This window comes from Carcharodon carcharias, chromosome 14, assembly GCF_017639515.1.
Source record: "Carcharodon carcharias isolate sCarCar2 chromosome 14, sCarCar2.pri, whole genome shotgun sequence".
Classification (NCBI taxonomy): domain Eukaryota; kingdom Metazoa; phylum Chordata; class Chondrichthyes; order Lamniformes; family Lamnidae; genus Carcharodon; species Carcharodon carcharias.
In genome coordinates this window covers 35818803-35843527 of record NC_054480.1, presented here as the reverse complement: position 1 = coordinate 35843527, position 24725 = coordinate 35818803, and the positions used below count along the sequence as shown (strand labels likewise).

Below are 24725 nucleotides of genomic sequence, written 5' to 3'. Positions count from 1 at the left end.
AAATTTCAATTGATCTAGTGTCTATGGCAAAAATTTCAATTGATCTAGCATCTGTGGCAAAAATTTCAATTGATCTAGCATCTATGGCAAAAATTTCAATTGATCTAGCATCTGTGGCAAAAATTTCAATTGATCTAGCATCTGTGGCAAAAATTTCAATTGATCTAGTGTCTATGGCAAAAATTTCAATTGATCTAGCATCTATGGCAAAAATTTCAATTGATCTAGTGTCTATGGCAAAAATTTCAATTGATCTAGTATCTATGGCAAAAATTTCAATTGATCTAGCATCTGTGGCAAAAATTTCAATTGATCTAGTGTCTATGGCAAAAATTTCAATTGATCTAGCATCTATGGCAAAAATTTCAATTGATCTAGTGTCTATGGCAAAAATTTCAATTGATCTAGTATCTATGGCAAAAATTTCAATTGATCTAGCATCTATGGCAAAAATTTCAATTGATCTAGTGTCTATGGCAAAAATTTCAATTGATCTAGTGTCTATGGCAAAAATTTCAATTGATCTAGTATCTATGGCAAAAATTTCAATTGATCTAGCATCTATGGCAAAAATTTCAATTGATCTAGTATCTATGGCAAAAATTTCAATTGATCTAGTGTCTATGGCAAAAATTTCAATTGATCTAGTATCTATGGCAAAAATTTCAATTGATCTAGTATCTATGGCAAAAATTTCAATTGATCTAGCATCTGTGGCATATGTGGAAGAGAGCTCCAAACTTCTAGCACCCTTTGTATGTCGAAGTGTTTCTCAATTTCACTCCAGCAAGGTCTGGCTCTAATTTTTAGATACTGCCCCCTAGTTCTAGACTTCCCATCCAGCAGAAATAGTTTCTCTCTAACTACCCTATCTGTTTCCCTTCACATTTTGAGAACTTCGATCAAATCACCCCTTAAAACAGGTGAAAACATTCCCAGTTATTTATGAGATTGTTAATTTGACCATAGGTTGACATCCAATTGTTTCCATTCTCAGTTTTGTCAGTGAACTTCATTCCCAAGCACTGTAGTTTATGAGAGTGCATTACTTTGCACGCCTTCTTTGGGCTTTGGGACAACCTTCATTTCAGGAGTGAAATTAAGAAACACTTTGACACATAAAAGGTGCTAAAAGTTTGGAGCTCTCTTCCACATATGCCACAGATGCTAGATCAATTGTAAATTTTCAGGGGGCTTTGAGACAATCTTCATTCACATATCTTTTAAGATACTTTCTCCCTGTGTTACTTACCCCTGTATGAACTACCATAACGGCCTTGTTGCTTTCAGTACCCCTGTTAACCTTCTAAATTCCAGGGAATACTTCCCTAGTTTGTAAAATCTATCCTTGCAATTTAACCCTTGGAGTTCAGGTATCATTCTGGCAAATGTATGCTGCTCTCCCTCCAAAGCCAATATATCCTTCCTAAGAACTGCTCACATTGCTCCTGGTGCAGTCAGGGCTTTGTATAGCTGTAGTATAACTTCTACCCCTTGATATTCTAGTCCTTTCAGTAGATTGGTGTACCTGTACACAAATCTCTTTGGATCTCCACTGTTTCTAACTTCCACCATTCCAAAAGTGCAGAATTCTTTCCTTTTTAGGTCCTTCTTAGGACTTACAATGAAATCCGTTTGCCACAGTTTTGCCAATTTACTTTATCAATATCATTTTGTAATTTTATGCTTCCATCTACAGCAATCAGCACTGTGGGAAGAATTATGCAGAATGGCTTGCAATGTGATAGTTACTTTAATATTCTTGACAACCAAAGGCCAATATTGTTGGTAACGAAGGCTGTTCATTACTTAGCAACTTTTAACTCAGGTTTGTCACATGGGGGCTTTGGAAAAGAGATATTACAGACTAATTCTGCTCTAATGTACTCAGTCACAGGTCAGTCTTGGTGCAGTACATCCTCCATGTACAAGTTTCCCCTTTATGTCACAGGTCCAGCTCACAGATTGGCTCTGAATCTTAAACATTTGCAGGAGGAAACACCTCTTTTGCACTGAATCATGAATGAGTACTGCTAGGACATATGCCTTATTTGCTATAATCGTAATCTGCATTAGGGATTTACTGTCATTAAAGGAAAAAGAGAAAGACAAAAAATAGCCTTCAACCCTTCTGTAAAGTGGTCCCAAAAGTTTGTGCCTAGTTTATAGTTGATATCCACCTTGATCTTTAGGTGCCAATATGCCACTGGAACATAAACATCTTGTACCTTCTAATTAAGCTTCATGATCCCCTTAGTACTGCACTAGGGGCTGCTTATCCAACTGGTCAGTCCATTGTTCACAATTGTGAATCGAGCACACTAGATTCCCAAAAGCGAGTCTATCAACTACACAATATAATCAGTAAAAAAACAGCATTGGGATATTATCAGAAATGCTCAAAACAGATACCCAAGATTATCATTTACAATGCTGTTTAAAATATCAATGTTGAAGACATCAATCAGGATGCATGACTGTGAACAGCTACATGATTCATTCTTCTTTCAAGAGAGGTAGATTCATTGGATCTCTTGGTTATCCCTGCACAATCTTGGAACTGTTGTGCACATTTCAGATAAAATCCAGGATTCAGCTATCTGCCCCCGGCTTCAAGATTCTTCATAAGGGTTAGACAACAATATTGTTACAGTAGCAAATACCAGGCACTATCTAATGCTACAGAATGAACTAAACTCACAAACGAAAAGATAGGAAGAATACAGAGGGATAACTTTGACAAAAATGAAGTTTTTAGGTCACAAAAATAGAGTGATTGTAAGGGATTCTTTGCTTAGGAAAGTATTTAGCCATATGCATCACAAAGATAAGGCCTAGGTGTTTACCAGTTGCTGTGGAAAGGCTACAAAGGATACTGAAAGCAACAGGGTTGTGATGGTTCATACAGGAGCAAGTAACACAGAGGGAAGGTATCTTAAAAGACATGTGAATGAAGATTGTCTCAAAGCCCAAAGATGGCATGCAAAGTAATGCACTCTCATAAATTCCAGTGCTTGGGAATGAAGTTCAATGATAATACTGAGGGTGGAAATGATTGGATGTCAACCTACAGTCAAATGAACAATCTGTCATAAATAACTGGGAAAGTTTTCAGATTAAATTGAACAAAGAGATTTGCTGGAAACATTAAGCAGCAGGCAAAAAATCAATTAAACTAGGTGATTTGGAGGGAAAGCAGAGTGGTATCCAAAATCCAGCCAGGATGGTTAACATGATAAAAGATGCTGGAATTGAGGGATGTTTTGACACCAACTTACTATGCACATGGAATATTAGAAACATGCCTAAGCCCAGAGGATGGAAATAATATTAACATTCAGAGATATACAGTACGTAGACAGAACAGAGTAACCAGAAAAGGAAATGGTGCAGCCATAAATGTCAGCAATTAACTAGGAGGTAAATAGTATAAGCTATCTAAGGAACATCAGAATATGCATTTTTAATGTGAAAACACTAGGAGCATGCTACAGAACCCAAGTCAATATAAGGAGGACAATTTGTTCTAAGAAGAGGTAGTAGTGCCTTGACATAAACTAAGGGAACCCAAGCAGTCTAGTTTAGGGTTGGTAAACATAATTTGTCACTGCTGTACCCCCACTGTGTAGTAGAAGCCATAAAAGACTGTTTACATCTTGACCTGATATTCATAAATGTGTCAGACAGCACAGAAATTGGGGTTTGTAGCACCTATAGGTGACAAAAAATATACAGAATACAGGTAATCATGTTTAACATGATCTGAGATTTAGACATTTCAAAGGCCAACAGCAAAGTTTAAAATTGAGGGAATGGTGAAGTATTAATGCAAATAGGAAAAAAAACATTTCAGTAAGTGACAAGGGCAAGGACATATCCAAGGTCTCAACCGAAAAATATCACCTAAATTGACTAACAAGCAAATTAAAAGTGAAATAAAGAGAAGAAAAAATTTTACAGATCTTGCAGAGAGACCAGGGAAGGACCACCCAGCAGCTCATTAAATGAGTGAACAGAGGGCCACAGACACCTGGCTAATACGCAGAGTTGCAGATTCAGAGCCTGTTATTTCTGTGCCACAATAGAACGAGGGACATCATCAGAAAGACATCAACTGGATTTGAAATGGAGGAAAAGCATGAACTATTCAAAATGATTGCTTCCTTAAAAAATTGATGAATAAAATACCCTTCCCAAAAAAGAAGAATCAAGGCAAAATTCATGTGCTTTACAATTGAGAGGAAAGAACATGGCAAACCCTGCAAAGTTGACTTCTAAAAATGTATTTTATGAAGTTATACACGTTTGCTGTTTAAGTTACATCAACAATTTGGATTGAAAAGCTCAACAGAAGTTGATAAAAACTGCAATTACCACCAAGTTAGATGGGGTACTGAAATTAAAAGAGACAGCTCAAAATTTATAGGATGAGTTAAACCGAATGTCTGAGTGGTGAGAACAACGTCAGGTGAAATTTAATGCAGAAAATTGTGTGTACTGCACATAGAAAATCTTGGCGACAGTAGTATTCCATCAACTGAAGTATTGAAATAACAAATTATTAAGTTGAATGAGACAGAGGAGTCTCAATTGAATTGATGATAAACACGTCCAAGCAAGTCCGAGGATATTTGTGGTCAAACTGTACAATTCACTGATCAGACCACACATCAGGTACTGTGTCCAGTTCTGATTGCAAAGAAGCGATGGAGATGTTCAAAACCAGAGAAGAGCCATAAGATTCATCCCTAGGGGTCTCAGTTCAAAGAAAGACTGGAGAGGCTTTGGCTTTCAAGCCTTAGAAATGATGAATTGGAAAGATGGACTTATGGCGGCATATAAGAGAATTAAGAGAATGCAATATTACTTAATCTCCATGAATAATACAAAGGGACAAGGGATCACACATCTCAAAATGTAATTTTTACACAGATGTTAGGTAGAAATTCCTCACACAGAGAATGAAAAACACTTGGAATGAATTTCAGGGAATAAACTCTGAAATCACTTAAGAAACAATTAGAAATAGAAATATCGGGACTGTAGGGCATTGCTGGATGGATGAATGGCCTTCCTCATCCATAAGTATCTTGTGATCAAGCACAAAATTCCAAAAGGTGCAAAGGCTCCAAGCAGAATCTATATTGGAAACAGATTTCAAAGATCAGCTTCAATGCATATTCTTGAATGTAACCTAATTAGATTTTTAGCCATTTCTGGTGTGTTGGTCTACACATATTCATTACAGTCCAATCCAGAGGAGATCAACAAGTCTAATATCCTCTTTCTAGCAAAAGCAAATTCAGAATTATTCACTTGCGATATGAAAAGAAAGCAACATTACCTTTACTGCTCTGGCTAGTCCAAAGTCAGCAATCTTGCAAATGCAATTATCTCCAACAAGCACGTTTCTTGCAGCCAAATCCCGATGGACATAGTTTTGGGATTCCAAATATGACATCCCCTCAGCTACTTGGACTGCCATGTCAAGTAGTTGCTCCAAACCCAAATGCAATGCTTCTTTGCCTGATAATAGTTAAAAATGAACAGAAGTAAGGATGCAGAGAACATAAAAATTGATGATGCCAGAAATCATTTAACTTTTATTGAAGTACCTTGATTCAGATTTTGGATAAATCTTCCTATCAGGAAGGTTCACATATGAATAAGCTACTCATTCTCACAACAGTCTATTATTTCAAGGCTATTATTTCACAGATGTGTGTAATAGCAAAGAACTTGCACTACATTTCTGTGTGCATTAAGCATTTATACTTCTATTACCCAATCCTTGCTATAGAAAACACACTTTAGTTCAAAAAATACCACATACTAAGAAGCCCAAATAAAGAAGACACACCTATAATTTATCAATTGGAAGTAAGTCAGAACTAAACAAGTCTGCGGGATGTCTTTCAAGAATTTTCGGCCACATGACTTGCTTCAATTATGTAAAATCATTGCTGCAGATGCCCTTTAATTTTAAATATGGAATCAAGGATTTAAAAAGCACACAATCAGCCAATTTGTGCCTTTGCAAACTCTTTGAAAGAGCTGTCCAATTAGTCCTATTATGAGTACAATAAACACAAATTGTTTTAGTGCTAATGGATTTCTTACAGCAAGTGTCAGAGTTAAGAAGCAGTGCAATACAGTCTTTATGAGACCTTACAGGAAACTAATTAAAGCAGAAGCTCAATAGTTCCAACAATTGAAGTCACAAATGGATTATTATTAAGTGAGATAATAGGAAGATTAGCAAAGGCAATTGTTCTAATTTATCTAGTTAGGTTCCTCAAGGCATTCTTGCTATTCAAAATATTTACTAATGACCTCAAAAGGAATTGTAAGTGAGAGCATTAAATTTATAGGAGACACTGTGTTGCAATAGGAAGTTTGCCAGAGACAAGTCGAGAAATCACATTTACCCCACAAATTTTAGAGGCAGGTCTGGGGATGAGTAATTTGATTTTGCAGGCAAGTTCCTAGGTGGTTTTGGGCAGTATTATGATTATTTTGCCACATGACTGGGCTTATGGACATTCAAATGCATTATAAATATAGAAAATAAGAGCAGGAGTAGGTCATTCATCCCTTTGAGCTACTCTGCTCTTCAGTATGATCATGGCTGATACTTTATCTCAACACCATACTCCTGCACTCTCTCCATATCCCTTGATACTTTAGAGTCTAGAAATCTATCTATTTCCTTCTTAAATATATCTGTAACTTGGCCTTCATAGCCTTCTATGGTAGAGAATTCCGTAGGTTCACCATCCTCTATGTGAAGAAATTTCTCCTCATCTCAGTCCTGAATAGTGTATCCTGTATCTTCAGACTGTGACCCCTTGTTCTTAACCAGGGGAAAGATCATCCCTGCATCCAGTATGTCCAGCCCTGTCAAATTTTGTACGTTTCAATGAGATCCCCTCTCATCTTCTAAACTCCAGTGAATTTTTGAAATAAAAACAAAGATTGCTAGAAGCCTTTAGCAGATCAGTAGCATCTGCGTAGAGATGGCAAAACAGGTCAAAATGCTTCAGAGCGATGACCTTTCATCAGACCTAGGTGCTACCTAATCTGCTGAGAACTACCAGCAATTTTTGTTTTTATTTCAGATTTACAGCATCTGGCCTATTTTGCATCTGTTTCAGAGGTCATATTTCTGGTTTGGGAGAGACAGCATAAACTGCTTCAGGGCTCGCACAGTCATTGAAATTATATTTCCCCTTTTGTTCTTTGAGTGATAATCTTCAGTCTGTGCCCCCTGTCACCAAGTAACCAACAACAAAACAATGCCCCATTAATTACCCTCTTATAAGCTGTCAGGGTTTTTAAAGAACCTCTGTTAGAGTGAAAAAGCTCCAATTTTCTAACCCATAACTATAATCTGAAAGATCACAGGTTGATCTTTGCAAACAAAATGCTTTCTGAGGATTTGTACTGCTGGCAACAGTATCCCACAAACATTCTATTAGTGTAAGTGGCTTTCACTTTTACAGTGGTGGAGATTGCAGCAGAAGTAGTAATTATTATCCTGAAGGTTTTGTGTTTCAGTCTCTTAAGTAGTTTAGGTAGTTCTTCTGGATGTCTAGTTTGCTTCAGTCCCTTTGGAGATATCAATATCAAATCAAAACAGGATTTCAACAAAAAAAAGGGCCCAATTATGATAGAACACTCTCCACTATCCCAACATATAAATTCAGCAGCTGCATCCCTGAGTCAACAGACTGTAGCTTCAAGCTCCTGGGCACAATTTCATATGTGCAGCTATGGATAAGGCCCCTACTCACTAGCTAAGGCATACCTACATCACACTGAAAAAAAATGCCAAAATACTGGACAGGTAAAAATGAAAAGGATGTCTACTCAACTTCTTAAATAATTTAACAGACTGCCATTTTTCATTAGTTCAGTTACAATGTAGAAAGGGTCAGCCGTTGTGCAGATTGCGTACAGTGACATTACATATGGATGATGCAGATTCTTCATGACCTGCGTCTCAATCTGGAAATCTTTCCGATTCATTGCACCTGGAGAAAAATGTATGTAAGATGTTAAGAATAGATTTGATGAAATATTAACATTTTTGTTTACTACACCTTTACCACTCCTGCTTGAAGTAAACACTAGAACAGATGCAAGCAGAAGCAGTACATGAGAAGTAAAGGAGGAAACTTAAGTTGCACAAATAAAGAGAGAAGGCAGTGGTCCAGGAATCTGAGTATCCTCCTGAATTGCATACAGATCTGAGTAGGCCTGTTTTGCATTGGATGGTGTTAACTAAAAAGATGTGCCTTAAACAGTCACTTGCTCCCTGACATATGCCATTAAAAATTAATATGAGTAAGTTGAATCAGTGGTTGTTTACATCAAAAGGTGAAGCCAAACTACATTTAAATTGTTCCCTGCAAGTCAGAAATAACAGTCTTGAACATGTTGCACGCAATCTCGCACACTCCAACTCTGATTAGAATTGAGAAATTGAAAAGGGGACGGACATGCAAGTTCAATATCTTGATTTGCTAATGCGCAATCAGATTCACAAAATAGAAGAACATTCAACGCAAAGCACTCACACTAGCAGTAAAGATGCAATGAAACAAAAAAATCTAAAGTGAATGTTTTGCCACTGGCTAAAATGAAACAACTCAGGATAACCCTTTTGAGTACTAAATATCCTTTGGGTCTTGCACATTTGTTAACTGCTAAAAAAGGTTTTTCTGAGTGTGTGGCAACATCAGTGGCACCTGCAGAGAAGACACTGGGCCTGAACCTCCTTGGAGTGGCAATCAGAGTCAGAAGCTCGGGGGAGGGGGTGGGTCCGGTAGTCAGGGGAGGTCGCCAGCTGGGGAAGGAGGGAAGCGTCAGAGGGGGCCAACAGTCAGGAGTGAGGGTCGGACAGTTGGCAGGTGGGGGGGGGCGGGGGGCAGCGGCGTCAGGTAGGTCTTTGGTTTATGGGGGGGTGGGGTGGTGGTAGTTGGGGGTTGGAGGGAGTCCTGGGTGGAGGCGGAGATCCATGGGATGGGGGTGGAGTCGGGGGTTGGTGGAGAGTCCTATGGCAGGGGGGTAATCGGGAGTTGGGGGAGTCCTGTTGGGGGGGGGGGTGTGTGTGTGGGGGGTGGGTAATTGGGGGTTTGGGGGTGGAGGGGAGATAGGGGGTTAAAGGGATTAACAATTGCTGTAACACAGTTGGAACCATTCAACGTTTGTGATTTAAATCACGTTTTCAGATAGTTTCCAGTGCATGGCAATTACCCAAAGTAAGCTTGCACTTCTCAGGCAATTGCCATGAAAACCTTACCTGGGAACATCTGGGGAGTGTTTCCCAGCGCATCTTTTGGGTAGCCCCCAGTTGCACTGCCCTGGTGCTTAGAAGTTATGGCCCATTAAGAGGCACAATAAGACCAGCCTTCAATAATTCACTTCCACTGCTTCTAGGTCCAAGGAGCATGGTTTTAGACAAAAATTAGAAAGGGACTCCAGGCATCACACACAACCAGTGTCTGATGCTAATACAGATTAATGAGCATTAGCTGTAACTTTGTGGAGCAGCCAGGAATCAACAGTTCTGTGCCATCAAGTGATAACAGGCACCATCTTTCAAATCAATGTCTGTAGAGTGACTTCAACAAAGGAGATTCCTGTCACTGATAGTGATATATTAAGGTTAGTTCCAGGTCCATGATGTGACTGTTCAGTATTTCCTGCAGAAGCTAGTCTGCTAGGACACCATCTGTACCCTACTCCTCCACCCAAGGAAACAGCTAGTAGTAATGCATATCAACAAGCAACACAGAAAAGTTAAACAAATTAACCAAACATAAGTAGCAATGCACAACTGAAGGAAATCATTTTTGATGGTATACAAACACGGTGATAGATGTGCAAAAGCAAAAAAAAGTGACCCCTGAGATGCTCCATTGGGTACCTGGAAGTTCTCTATGACACGGTTACCAATTGCAAATTGCTAACTGTCTCTGAAGGTTGTTGCTGATCAGGTGACATTTAGCAATCATAGCATTTCTGGTCTAGTCTCTTTTCTCACTGCTGTCATACCCTGGTAGCTGAATTGTCACTGTACCCTGTGCCTGGGGTAGTTATGTGGCTTCTATGCCCTCATGGTCCGAGGACACCTTCTTAACTCCAAAAGCTCTGCAGTGCTGCCACATCCAGTCGTGAATGGTGGTGGACAATTAAACAACTCACCGGAGGAGGAGGCTCCACAAATATCCCCATCCCCAATGTTGGGGGAGCCCAGCACATCAGTGCAAAAGATAAGGCTGAAATATTTGCACCAATCTTCAGCCAGAAGTACCGAGTGGATGAACCATCTTGGCCTCCTTCAGATGTCTCCAGCATCACAGATGCCAGTCTTCAGCCAATTCGATTCACTCCATGTGATATCAAGAAATGGTTGAAGGCATTGGATACCGCAAAGGCTATGGACCCTGACAATATTCCGGCAATAATACTGAAGACTTCTGCTCCAGAACTTGCCACACCCCGAGCCAAGCTGTTCCAGTACAGCTATACATCTACCCAGCAATGTGGAAAATTGCCCAGGTGTACCCTGTCCACATAAAGCAGGACAAATACAACTTGGCCAATTACTGCCCCATCAGTCTACTCTCGATCATCAGTAAAGTGATGGACGGGGTCATCAACAGTGTTATCAAGCGGCACTTGCTTAGCAATAACCTGCTCACTGATGCTCAGTTTGGGTTCTATCAGGACCACTTAGCTCCTGACCTCATTACTTGGCTCAAATATGGACAAAAGAGCTGTACCCCCGAGATGAGGTGAGAGTGACTGCCCTTGACATCAAGGCAGCATTTGTCTGAGTGTGGCATCAAGAAGCCCTAGCAAAACTGGAGTCAATGGAAATCAGGGGGAAAACTCGCCGCTCATACCTAGCACAAATGAAGATGGTTGTGGTTGGTGGAGGTCAATCCTCTCAGTTCCAGGACATTACTGCAGGAGTTCCTCAGGGTTGTGTCCTAGGTGCAACCATATTCAGTTGTTTCATCAAGGACCTTCCTTTCATTATAAGGTCAGAAGTGGGGATGTTTGCTGATGATTGCACAATATTCAGTGCCATTTGCAACTCCTCAGGTACTGAAGCAGTCCACGTCCAAATGCAGCAAGGCCTGGGCAATATCCAGGCTTGGACTGGCAAGTGGCAAGTAACATTCACGTCACATAAGTGTCAGGCAATGACCATCTCCAGCAAGAGAGAATCTAACTAACCCCCCCTCCCCTTGACATTCAATGGCATTACCATCGCTGAATCCCCCACTATCAACATCCTGGGGGGTTACCATTGACCAGAAACTGAACTGGACTAGCCATATAAACACTGTGCCTTTAAGAGCAGGTCAGAGGCTAGGAACCCTGCGGCGAGTAACTCACCTCCTCACTCCCCAGTGATTATCCACCATCTACAAGACACAAGTCAGGAATATGATGGAGTACTCTCCACTTGCCTGGATGAGTGCAGCTCCAACAACACTCAAGAAACTTGACACCATTCAAGGCAAAGCAGCCCACTTGATTGACACCCCATCCGCAAACATTCACTCCCTACACCACTGACAGCAGTGGGAGCTGTGTGCACCATCGACAAAATGCACCGCAGGAACTCACCAAGATCCTTAGACACCTCTTCCAAACCCATGACCGCTATCATCTAGAAGGACAAGGGCAGCAGACACTTGGGAACACGACCATCTGGATGTTCCCCTTCAAGCCACTTACCATCCTGACTTGGAAATATATCGCCATTCCTTCACTGTCACTGGGTCAAAATCCTGGAACTCCCTTCCTAACAATACTGTGGGTGTACCTACACCACATGAACTGCAGCGATTCAAGAAGGCAGCTCATCATCATCTTCTCAAGGGCAATTACGGATGTCGCCAGCGAAGCCCACATCCCATGGATAAATAAAAAAAATTATACCTGCCAGTATCTGCTATATTCATTATCTTCGGGTAGAAAATTGTTCTGAATTATTCACTTCTTTCACTGTTGTGACAATAATTCCAAAACTTTCTCTTAACAATTAATCCCATTGGCCGGATATTTACCAGCTCTTTGTCAAAGAGCTGGGAGGCAGGGATGCTGGAAAATGGTATGGCTGTCGAGGCTGACGTCCTCCAGCTGCCATGTCATTTTTCCAGAGATGGGAAAGTTGAGTAAACATGCCTCCCCCTGGGAGCCCAATTGAGCCACTTAAGTGTCCAAAAAAAGGGTCATTTCTAACCTCCGTGGGCATTCAGCTTGTATTGGTGGTGTGGGTTGCCATGGTGTCCAGTCCAGTGAAACATGGTGGCCTCACACTGCCTTTTTGGGCAAACCATGACCCATGGAGGCCCCTCCCCCTCCTCCCCACCAGTGGCAAAGGTCATTCCTGCGGCAATGGCACTGCCTTTGTTCTCTCATGACTATCCCCTCCTGTTACCACCCGCAAGATTGCTGGGGCTGCTTGCCTGTCCCTGATGAGACGCCCTCTCCTTAGAGCTCCAACCTCAGCAATGGTTACTGCTAGCAGTGGTGTTGCTGAGCTGCCGGATCTCTGATTGGGGCTTTTGCGGACTACACAAAATCCAGCCCATTGGCTCCACGACTAAGTGAAATGCTCAGGCCGAAATTTAACTGCTATACTACGGAATGCTGCATGAATTTCTAATTAATGATTTAAACAACGCATTGAGAAAGAAAGCCAGTTTTTAGAAATGTTTCCATTGATGTTCATTAAGCAATTTTTGGAGGAGAAGAATGGTTCGAGCAGGTCTGAACATGTATAAACAATTTATTGGCACTTCGTAATAAAATGAAAGCAGGTACTTTCCAGCAAAATCAGCAAAAAACATGAAAATAGGCCCGTGTATTGCTGCATCCGAATGCAATGAAGTTTTAATTTATTAAAATATCAATGGACCGGTTTTTAATGACAATATTTGACTGGAAATTAAATTAAAATAACTGGGTAATTTCTTACAAATAATGCTAAAAAATTTTGAAGAGGAATTAAAGACTTAACAGCTTACAAAACTGCTTAAAACTTGGTTTAATTCTTCAAGACAATGATCCATTATCTTTAAAATATACTTAGCGGAAAATCAATAACATTTTCAAATACGACTTCAGTGCATATGTTTGTTGAAATGGGACTTTTAAACAAGGGTCTTGTAGTAGCTAGGGTGCCCGAAGTTCTTTGAGGATCTGCATCTATTTACTAATGCCAAGAACAGACCTACAAAATTCAAACATGATAAACACCAACAAATTAGCTATATAAGCATAAATAAGCACAAATAAGGGACTTGATAGGGTAGACACCAGGAGGATGTTCCCACTTGTGGGGGACATAGTTTAAGAATAACAGCTCTCCCTTTTAAGACCGAGATGAGGAGAATTTATTTTCTCTCATAGGACAGCGGAGGATGGGTCATTGAATGTATTCAAGGCAGAGCTAGACAGGTTTTTGATAGACAAGAGAGTCAAGGGATATGGCAGGCACACAGGAAAGTTGAGTTGAGACCACAACCAGATCAGCCATGATCCTTTTGAATGATGAAGCAGGCTTGAAGGGCCGAATGGCTTACTCCTGCTCCTAAGAAAGCCAGTGTTACCTAAACTATAAGGGTTGAACTGCCAGGCTTCAGAGGCGGCATATGGCCCATGGACTGCAGGTTGGGCACCCCTGCCCTATTTGAACCAACCACTTTAATGTTGAAGTTTCTGTGCTATCAGATCTCACTTCAGGTGCATCCTTACCAGCGTGGACTGTTTTGATGGCTACTTGAACTGTTTTATTCCAATATCCAGCATATACTTCTCCAAAATGTCCAGAACCCAGCTTTTTCGTAAAAGTAAACTCTTTCCTTGGTCGTTCCCACTCATCCACAGTCAGATAGGACAAATCTCTTATACTTGGTCGATGTTGCTTCAAATATAAAATACACACAAGAAGGTAATGAACATTTCTTTCAAGGGTTCATACGTATTGATTGTCAAAACACAAAAGGATACTTAATTCCTCAACAATTGGCTTGCCAGACACTTTTATGGGCTAATTGGGATATATTTTGTCTGCTGCTGTTCCTGAATGAACACTACTCATACCTCATGTGCTCATACCAAAATTCCTCTGAACACCAATTTCATCGCAGACATTATTCCATTTAAAATAAGTAGAAATGATAACTGTAGTAAGAAAAATATGCATATTGAAATTAAGCGTTCATACAGGAATAGTTTTGGTTGGAATATATTCACAAATACTTCATTTAAAGAACTTACTTACGATTTACATGTTGGCATTTTGCAGATTTTTAAAAATGAATCAAGTGCCTTTAGGCATTATCAGATACTACACAAATATGAGAAAAAAGGAGAGTACACTTGGCTTTCTGCTTCCACTGTTTATTTGCAATTTCATTGGAACCTCAGTTCAATTGGTAACAGCCTCAACTTTAGGTCTTAGGTTGTAGGTTCAAGCCTGTTCCAGGTCTTGAGGACATAACATAAGCTAATAATTCAGCACTAAAGGCGTAATTCATTCTTGAAGATGTTGTCCTTCAGCTGAGATGCTAAATCAAGTGCCTGTTAAGGTGGACATTGACATTACTCTGGCACTATACAAAGGAGAGTGTTCTATTCACCCGTTGGGGGTGAAGTTGATGGGCAGGCTCATACAGGCGCGCTTCCAATCGGCGCCCTCCGATCGGAGGCGCGGGGCCATTTTACGTGGGCGAGCCAATTAAGGCCCGCCCAGCATGACGTCCGCAGGGAAGCGCTATGCGCTCCTTATGTGGGCGGGGGGAATTCCTAAAATCGCGAGTGTGTGCTTTTGCGCATGAGCACGAAAGAGTGCACTCATCTCCCTGAAGCTAAGTGCTGCCTCAGGGAGATTGGCTCTAAATGTAAAAATGATAAAAGTAGAAAAATAAAATTTCCCTTACATGTCCCCTCGTGTGAAAATGTCACATGGGTTGGGACATGTCCACAATTTTTACACAATCTTTATTAAAAGTTTTAAAACCCTACATGAAAGCTCATCCCGCCCATGGATGAGGTTTCATGTTTTTTCTAGTTCCTGTCAGGCTCCTGGCCTGCCTGCCAACCTTAAGGTTGGACGGGCAGGTCCTTTAATTGCTTAATTGATCCTGTCAATGGCCTCATTTGGCCATTGACAGGTCAGCGGGCGCGTAGCTGATTTTGCTGAGCTCCCACCTTCCTGAAAATTTAAATTGGGCGTGGTGACATCGGGAGATCCCCCTGACGATACCACGCGTCATTTTACACGTCGGCGAGCGGACCTCGCTCCCGCTCGCCAACTCATAAAATTCAGCCGACAGAAAGATCTCACCAACAGCAATGAAGGCTTCATTCCATTTTCTTTGATGGTGCAAAAAATACTGGCCAGGCAGTTCTATCTAAAATTCCTCCCACAACTGAAATAAAGCGACCTAACTTTTATTGCCATTTGTAAGATCTGGCTGTGTGCAGGGTATTTGCTGTGTTTTCTTATATACATTGTGCATTGGACCTATCTTATGGAGAATGTGAAATTGAAATTAACATGGTGTGATGAACTGACTTACGTATCCCTAGATATGGAGCCTAGTCTGTCAGAAGCAGAATGACAGGCTGCACTTGTGCGATTTCCTGATATATGAGGCTCCATGCTGCGATTAGAAAACTGGCCCACAATGTCAGGCAGTGCAAATGTTTTATATCAAGAAAAGGCTTGCATCCACAGCACACTGACTTCAGCCGCTTTTTGACTTTCAAGCAAAGCTGTGTATTGCTCTCTTATTTGTAAAAAGCTTGAAGCTTATAAAAGATATAATATGAATAGATTTTACTTAAACTTAACTTACTTTCAGCTGACAAGGTGTAGTTAATCGGAGATCTGATCGAAGGGAATTTAATTTGTAGTATTCCACGAGTTCTTTCAGACTGGAAAATCGATTGATTGTATTCAGGCAAAACTGTTCAGTTTTATCTTGCATGACTCGATAGTGTCTTACAATGGTCCCATCTCGTACTGAAGATGAAAGAGTAAAATTGGAATTCTATACAATATAGTAAGACAAAGAAGATTGTGAGAACCTGGCCAAATAGTTTAACTGAACTCATCGGAACTCCAAAAACGAAAATAAATGAAAGCTTTCATTTGCCCTTAGCCACTGCAGTCTCCCTGATTCAAATTCTAAAAGCCCTCTGCTTTACCGTCTGTATTCACTGAGTGGAGTCATTGGACCAACAGTCAATAATGAAAGAAAAATGTTAGAAAAGAAAGTTGAGAAGTTGCACCCACTTGAATCAACAATAACTTGCACAATAAGGTAACTTTAATATAGTGAAACATCACCAAACATTTCACAAAGTTTCAGTTGAACCAGGCACAATGGAGTTTTGGAAGTTATCAAATAAGGAGTTTTTAAAGGTGTGAAAGAAACAGACTGCGTATAGGATGGGTAGAGTATGGCCTTGGAAGGATTTTAAAATAACGTACAGTTAATCAAAGTCAGGCTAGGGGTGAAGGATGAATGAGTGTAAAAACAAGATTGAATTCCAGGGTAGGGTTTGTATGAGTTAGAGTTTATGTAGACCAATGAGAAAAGCTTGCGAGAAGCTAAGCCTGTAGGTGAAAAGGGCATGGACATGGGTTTAACTGGAGCTGAAGTAAGGATGGATGGAGATGATCAATATTAGGGAACCCAATGAAGGCAGTCTTAGTGATTGCTTGGAAATAAGCTCAAAGTCAAACAGGGCCATACAATTGAGCACTGTTGAGTATAATCTGAATCGGGGTTGGGGTAGCTGAATTGGTGAAAATGTGCAATTGAACAGCAATGACTTTGGTTTTGCCAGTGTTAAACTACAGGACATTTTGGTCATCCATGAATTAATGCTGGGCAAGCAGCTGGAAGAAATAACAATGCTATGGAGTCTGGTTGCTGCTAGAAGGCTTACTGCACTAGCAAAGCTGAATATCACCAGCATTCAAACAGAAGCTGATTCCAAGCTTATTGATGTTGCTGAGGGCAGCACTTGGAACAAGAATAGAAGATTACTAATGATGGGACCTTTAGCCACATTGGAAATGGACATGAAGGCCCAGAAGGAGAAACCGTTCCTAGAGATGAATTGGCTTAATTGGACCAAGTAGGAATGAAAACATGGAAGGATTGTTACACAGATGTAGACGAGAGGTGGTGGAGGAGTATGGACAACGGGGTTGAAGATAATGGAGAAGTTGAAGAGGTTTTTACAGTTTCATTGCAGTCATACAGGATACTGGCAACTTTGAAAAATTCAACATCAATAATCGGGCAGTTGAAAAGATTTGGATAGGGAATGATGTGAAAAGTGTGCATGGAAGTGGGCACAGATATCCAAAGTGAAGTTTTTAATTAGTTTTGAGCCATTTCTCAATCTCTGCGACTTTATCATTTTTTTTCAAAATTTTAGCCCAAATCTTATGGACTCTGGATCGTTGGAGACATGTACAACTGTATGTCAAGACCCTGTGGAAGTCCTTCCCATGGGCAACTCCCCTGATTCCTGGAACCCTTGGTGAATGTTTTTGACTGGGTTAAAATTGGAGACTTGGGACAGATCCACCGTACTTACCCTGGATAGTTACTCAGGAAATGTTAGACAGATTAAAACCTGGTCTAACGTCTGGTTAACTCAACAATTGACCACCCCCCCTCCAACAATCACCTCACCTCCCAATTAACCCCGACCTGAGCCAATAAACCCCCCAGCCAGATCTGTCATCCCTTCTATCCCCTCGACCCCAATATCCCTCCTCGACCAGTCCTGACTACCCCCAACCTAACCCGACCACCTCCCAATTGGCCCCGACTACCCATAGTCCCTTCTACTCCCACTGACCCCACTACTTCTCCCCCACCAGTACTGACTACCCTCTGACCTAACGCAACTACTCCCCTTGCCAACTGGACCCAACTACCCCCTGACTTGACTGGCCCCCAACTAGACTACCCCCAATGCTACGTGACTACCCTCTCACCCAACCTGACCACCCATTCACCCACCTACCCACCTCACTAATCTCCCACCTACTAACTCATCTACCTACCCACCTACCCACTCACCCATCTACCAACTCACCCACCTAGCCATCATGCACCTACCCACTTACCCAGTTACCCACTCACTCACCTCACCCACCCACCTAACCATCTCATTCACCTACCTACCAATCAACTCATCCACCTACTGACCTACCCGCATTCCCACTCACCTATCTACCCATTGACCCATGCGCCAACCTACCCACCTACTCACCCATTCACTAACCCACACTGGACCATTAAACTTACCAGACAGAGTTTGGCAGCTAGTGCCATAAGATGGGTTGAGTCCTGTCTTCCCCCAACTCTACTCTGCTCCAACGGTGTTCCCTGGGGTACGCTGCGCTGTGCATTTCTGTGACAGGCAGGATCGGAAGATCCTGGAAGAAATGTATAGCAGCAGCTACTTACATGAACAGGTCTTGATATTCTGCCTTAGGATATCCTCACCAATGGGACAAATAGCCCTTTACCTAACCACCAAATAAGAAATATAGGCACAAATAGGATTGAACTCTGGGCTTTGAGAGCTTGAATCAGCCTTGGGAGTAGCAAGTGGCCCTGGGCTATAGGTTGAACACCCTGCATTATGCTTTACAAAAATAAAAATTTTGTTCTGGTTCTATTGAGGGAGGAAATGAAGATGCTGATTGTAGAATGTTCGTGTGCAGGAAATCTGGTTCAGATTTAACCACAAACTGACTAGATATGTGGTTTTGACTGACCTGTTGCAAATGATCAGCAGCAGTTATGAAACTCAACCATTACTCCACAATAAAGCTCAAAATAATATTTGCAGCAACTCCTAAATTTCTCAAGATATCTAATAAAAAACATTAGGTGATATCTAGTGCATGAGTTGGTAGAAAACATTGTTTACTTATATAAAATGCTTACCAGATAATGCATGCCCATTTTCTTGATTTTCACTTTCACGAATAAGGAAAGACCCAGTCGTAGTTTGGGTAGAGAGAAGAATAACTTTTGCTTCAGATCGGCTGAGTTTCCCAGCATACCAGCTACAAAAAGAATGGTATATAAAGTCCAGCAGAAAAAAAAGATAGGATTGTCAATAACCCGCAGCAGGTATGCAATTTGCTAATATGCACTCTGAGTGTGTAAGGCCCACATCAAGAGTGTGTATTCAAAACATTGATGCTAGTTGAAATTTAACTGTGTGATCCTGCTCATTTCTTGATCTCTGCTAAGTCAAGAATTAAATTGTTTCCAACTATCTTGCATTTTACTCAGCCTATTGGGAAAATATTCATTTTATTTGCGCTGGTTTAATGTATGATAACTTGAACATGCTAAACATGATGTCATATCATTAAAAAATAGACTTACGAATGTAAATGCCAACACACCATCTGCATTGAGCTCTTTGTAATGTTGGGGTTTTTAAGTTAATCATTCCTCAGGTGAAACTTTGAAGTTCCAATCTTAGTGGGACTCAGGACTGAGACATTTTTAATTATTCTTACACAATTCAATCTAAAGAAACAACTCCAAATTTTTGCTGTTTGTGTGATGTTACATAGATTGGTGTTAATGGGGTGCAAATACTTAGACTGAAACCACATTACAAAATTATGAACACGAATCTATATCACTGAAAATATTCCTGTCAGATCTGACCTTTCAATCTGATACTCCTTCTTCACTAATTAAGAATCCCTAAGAAAATAAGAAATAGGAACTTGAGTAAGTCATATGACCTTTTGAGCATACTTTGCCATTCAACAGGATCAAGGTTGAGCTTCTACCTCAAATTGCTTGTTGTATTGCATGGGAAGAACTTTCCAGTCAGTGAGTGGGGGCGGGTGTCCTGATGTCACCCCGCGTCATTTAGATTCAGTTCGGCAGGAGCGCAGCCACAGCCGCAGAACTGTCAAAGGCCTATTAAGGCCATTAAGAAAGTAATTAAAGTTGTTTACAACGCTGCCCGTCTAACCTTAAGGTTGGTGGGTAGGCAAAGAGCCCAAGTGACCTTCGCATTTTTCATGAAACCTCATCCACAGGTGGGATGAGATTTCATGAAGGGTTTATCAATTAAATAAAAATTTTTGAAAAAATTAATGGACATGTCCCAGCTGATGTGACAGTTTCACATGAGGGGACATGTTTTTAAAAAATTTTTTTTCCTTGATTAAATTTTTCAGAACTTAAACTAATCTCCCTGAGGCACCTCCGTATGCATGCATGTGCACGAAAGAGCACAGGCCCTGACTCAGAGAATCCCCCCCGTGCCCGCACAGGGAGTGCTCAGCGCTTCCGGGTGTGCCTCACACTGGGCAGGCCTTAATTAGCCCACCCACATAAAATGGCGGCGTGCACCCGATCAGGGGCGCCGATCGGGTTCGTGCTTGCTCCTGCCCGCCACCGCACAACACCCCTCCCCCCGACGGGTGGAAAATTCAGCTCCATATTAACATTCTACAATTCATATAGAAGGACACTCAGCTCCTTCAGAATGCAAACATTTCCCAGTCCCCCACCATTCAAAACATTTATTGTTTTTTACTTTTCTAATCAAAGTGGATAACTCCACACTTCACCAAATTGTATTTCATCTGCCATGTTGTTACCTACTCACCCAACCTGTCCATAACCCTCTGGCTTGTTTGCATCCTCCTCATTACTTACTTTCTCACCTAACTTTGCATTATCAGCAAACCTAGACATGTCATACTCAGACCCCTTATTTGAGTAATTGATATAGATTGTAAATAGCTGAGGCCCATGTATTAATTCTTGTGGTACCCATTGGTTACAGCCTGTCAACCTGAAAATATCTGTTTATTTCTACTGGCTGTTTTCAGTCCACTAACCAATCCTCAATCCATACTATTACCCCCAATCCCATGAGTCCTAATCTGGTATAACAACCTCTTGTATGCCACGTTATCGGATACTTTTTAAAAATCCACATACACTGCATCCACTGGTTTCCCTTATCCATCCTACAAGGTCTTAGTTACAGCAGTGGCTACCTTTCAAAAGGACTTAATTAGCTACAAAGCCTTTGTGCTACCATTTCTGTCATTTACTGGGGCATGAAAATTAAGTGGATGTTCGCAAGAGTTCAAAATACATGCGGGCACCAGACGAATTTGCCCTGGAAACCTCACAAATAGTCCTCGAAAACTCAATGACCAGAGTGGAATATTCAAGAAATGTCACCCCTGTGCATTTTGATTGGAGGAGCAGCGAGCACGGAGACAGAATCTGTGAGGAGCTGTTCCTCCAATCACAGATTCTGTCTCTTCCATGTTGCTGCTCCAACTCCTCCAATCACAGCTTCCTTTCCTCCTGCTCTTTTTTGTCTGATCTTGTCTTTTTACCTTGCTGGTGTGTCTGGTTTTCTTGGGCAACTGCACAGCCTGAATGTTGGACAGAATTCCATCCTAGGCTTTGGGCATCCACCCAGCAGCTTGTTGAGTATTTCATCTTTGCAGGTGGCGAGCTACAGGTAGTGGGGGATGATACAGGTCTTCTTGTCCTGGGTTGCATTGCCGGCCAGCTCTGGGATCTCAATGGAGGGAGCTCCGGCCTTGACATGCTCGGCATAGTACTTGCGTGGCAGCTGGAGGATGTGGCCGATGGGGAACTGGAGGAGTAGGTCTTAGCTTTGGACTGAGCAGGTACCAGCCGCCGGGGCTGCTGTCTGTCAGGTAGGATCTGTCGCAGCTCCATAGTCTTTCTGTTCTGCAGCTATCCACTGCCAGCGGAAGCTCGCTAGGCCCCAGCTCCAGGCCCTGAGGGACTTGCCTATAACTGTGTCCAGGCCTGGCTTCAGTGGGGGCAGGGCAGCACCTTAGGAGTGGCTGACATTGGTGTGTGTCTCCCTCCTATCCCAATGGGGGCAGGGTGGAGAGTGGTAATAGGGTATTATCCTGTGGCTGTTTTATTAAATTCTGTTCAGTAATTTGGTACCTTGAACTGATATTTCTAACAAGATGTCATAAACCAGAATCGAGTGCCAACCATATTATTTATCCAGCACAGTGAGGAAACGCTAACATAAGTTGTCAGTGAAGCTCAGTGGGCTTACAATTGAAATTCTTTATTAGATTATAACATTGAATCTCATTCCTTATGTTAACATTCTCAGTAGATTTACACCCATGCTCTTTCTCTATAGATCTAAGATTTATGTTTTATTGCATCAAATAGTTGGAATTTGAGATGAATCTAATCTTAATTTAATAATGTAAATAGTGAATTGTATTTAGAATCCAAATGTGAGAGAAAATACCAAGAAACTGAGGAAGAATAGTCTCCTGAACTTCTTATACGAAAATGAGAAACGAACCCCTGGAACCCAAAAAGTACCCCAGAAACTTAAAATGGAGCCCTCGAGAAAATATCAAGAGCCCTCAAAAAAATTATTTTGACCCCTGGCCTGAGTGATACCCAGTGACTCCTGCTGAAAATGCATGGGGGCTAAATTCAATGGCCCGCAAAAATGAGAACATTGCTTCTGATGCATGCAGCGGGCCAATTTTGTGCTGCCTGTTAATTACACGATTGCAGTGCGCAGCCAGTATTACCCATGCTGCTGAATGGCTGCACACCTCAGCAGAAGGCCCAAAATCGTGAGAGGCTAGCAGCTGTTAAAGCTGTCTGCACCTCTTAGAAGGTAGGTTCACTTTGGCTGCAGGAGGTGCTGGAAGTCATTTTATCACTCATTCTGACCTAGGAAAGACACAAGTATGGCACAACATGATGAAAGAGGCTGGGCTCCAAGTGTTCTGATGCTAACTGGAAATCTTGCTCTATCCACAGGGGACCAGGAGACTGTTCAGAAAAGCTCTCAGGAAGAAATGGGAGAAGATAGCCGTCTAGGTCAATGGCAGAAGCTAAACTCTCAGGGCCTGGAAGCAATGCCACAAAAAGTTCAATGATATTACCAAAGTGGTCAAGGTCAGTGAATGTACCTTCAAATCACCAACTGCACCACTAGCCTCAGACACTGCTCAATACACCCTACCTCCATCAGTCACCCACCAACAATCTCTATCAATCAGGACTTGTACATAACATTTATAGCTTCTCTTCAGCCTCACATACATATCACTGATAGAAACATCACATTCATATCTCTTAGTCTGTACACATGTCTAGCTATTCCACTATGACAGCCAGATTAGCCAAGCAGATTGCATGATACTTAGCGGCACACTTTTCTCTTTTTCAAGGTGGCTCACAATTGGAGGCAGCAGGTTTTTAAAAAACTTCATTTATGGAATGTGCACGGTGCTGGCAAGGCCACCCATCCCTAATTGCCCTTGAAAAGGTGCTGGTGAGCTGCCTCTTGAACCACTGCAGTCCATCTAGTGTAGGTACATCCAGAGTGCTGGGAGGAAAAGATGGGGCTGCATGTCCTTACTGCTATGGAGGAGATGGTGCTTTCCATCATTAGAGTGGAGTCATTGCTGAGGCTGCAGCCAGCAGTAGGGTTGAAATGATGGAAGATGGTGGTTTCTTCATATCTAATCCTCCTCCTATCTCACTTCCTCCTTATTCCACAAACTTGCCCGATCAAGCAGGTTTCTTTGTCCTGGATGGTGTAGAGCTGAGTTTTGTTGGAGCTGCAGTCATCCAGGTAAGTGGAGAGTATTCCATCAGACTCTACCTGTCCTGCTACCTTCAGGGATCTGTGAATGTCCACTCCAGGATGCACTTCTTGACATCCTCCCATTTATTATGTATTTTCTTGCCTTGTTTGCTCTTCCCCAATGCAATATCTCACACTCCTCCGGATTAAATTCCATTTGCCACTTTTTGGTCCACCTAATCAGCCCATTGACACCTTCCTGCAGTCTCCAGCTTTCTTCCTCACTATTAACCCCAGGGCCAATTTCACCTATCCCAATACTCCAAAGGTAGAATGGATTAAAACCCAAAACTAAACTAAATCAATTCACAGCCTCTCTGTCAAACAAATCCAGGAATTAGATCTTGGATAGATATATACCTCCATACTCCCTCCGTTTCAGGAGGCAATCAGGCAGGAACAGCCACAAACATCACCCTTGTCTCCAATGCATCCACAACGGAGATGCATGTTTACAACTTAAAAGCTATGAAAAATATTTGAAATCACTTACGATTCTGTGGCTAAACTTTCTTTCTTAGCAACATAATTATAAGGAATATATCCTGTGCACTCGCCATTGGAACGGTTTCGTTTCCTTGCAAACCACCAAGTTCCAGAAGAACGGTCGTCGTCGTTCAGGATTTCAAATTCATCGCCAGCTCGAAAAGACAGTTCGTCACTAGTCCGGGCGCGAAAATCGTACAGCGCCATGTAAACGATGTGTCGGGTCTCCTGGGAATCAGCGAGCAGAGAATTTCGAGGCGATGGTAAATCTTTCTCCCTCTGTCCCTCGGAGTTCCTCTCTGAAGCGAAGATTACATCCCACACCGAATTTAAACAGGGACAAACGCTTCGCAAGGCTTTGGCCATGAAGGTGGAGCTGGAGGTGATTATCACAGCTCTCGTCCTCCACTCTGTCTCAAGTCGAGGGCCATTCCCCAAATGGAAACTTCAGTATTTTTCAGCCTTACTTCCTTGCTACTTTCATTTATGTAATGCATGAG

General features: G+C 41.7%; 1 protein-coding gene across 3 annotated transcripts in view; it reads right to left on the bottom strand.

The window, feature by feature from the left end:
- Nucleotides 1-24725, bottom strand: part of LOC121287375 (tyrosine-protein kinase SRK3-like) — a 45801-nt gene extending 21076 nt beyond the window's left edge. Inside the window, exons 1-7 of one of the 3 annotated variants that reach the window (XM_041205185.1) lie at nt 24233-24725; nt 19017-19138; nt 15891-16057; nt 13783-13951; nt 7875-8033; nt 5345-5526; nt 4268-5139 (exon numbers count right to left, since the gene is read on the bottom strand). In XM_041205185.1, the coding sequence (XP_041061119.1) occupies nt 5020-5139; nt 5345-5526; nt 7875-8033; nt 13783-13951; nt 15891-16057; nt 19017-19138; nt 24233-24591 (1278 nt within the window). In that variant the 5' untranslated portion in view covers nt 24592-24725 and the 3' untranslated portion in view covers nt 4268-5019. Of the gene's footprint in view, nt 1-4267; nt 5140-5344; nt 5527-7874; nt 8034-13782; nt 13952-15890; nt 16058-19016; nt 19139-24232 lie in introns of those variants that run through there. The other 2 variants (XM_041205183.1, XM_041205184.1) reach the window with 2 other exon arrangements.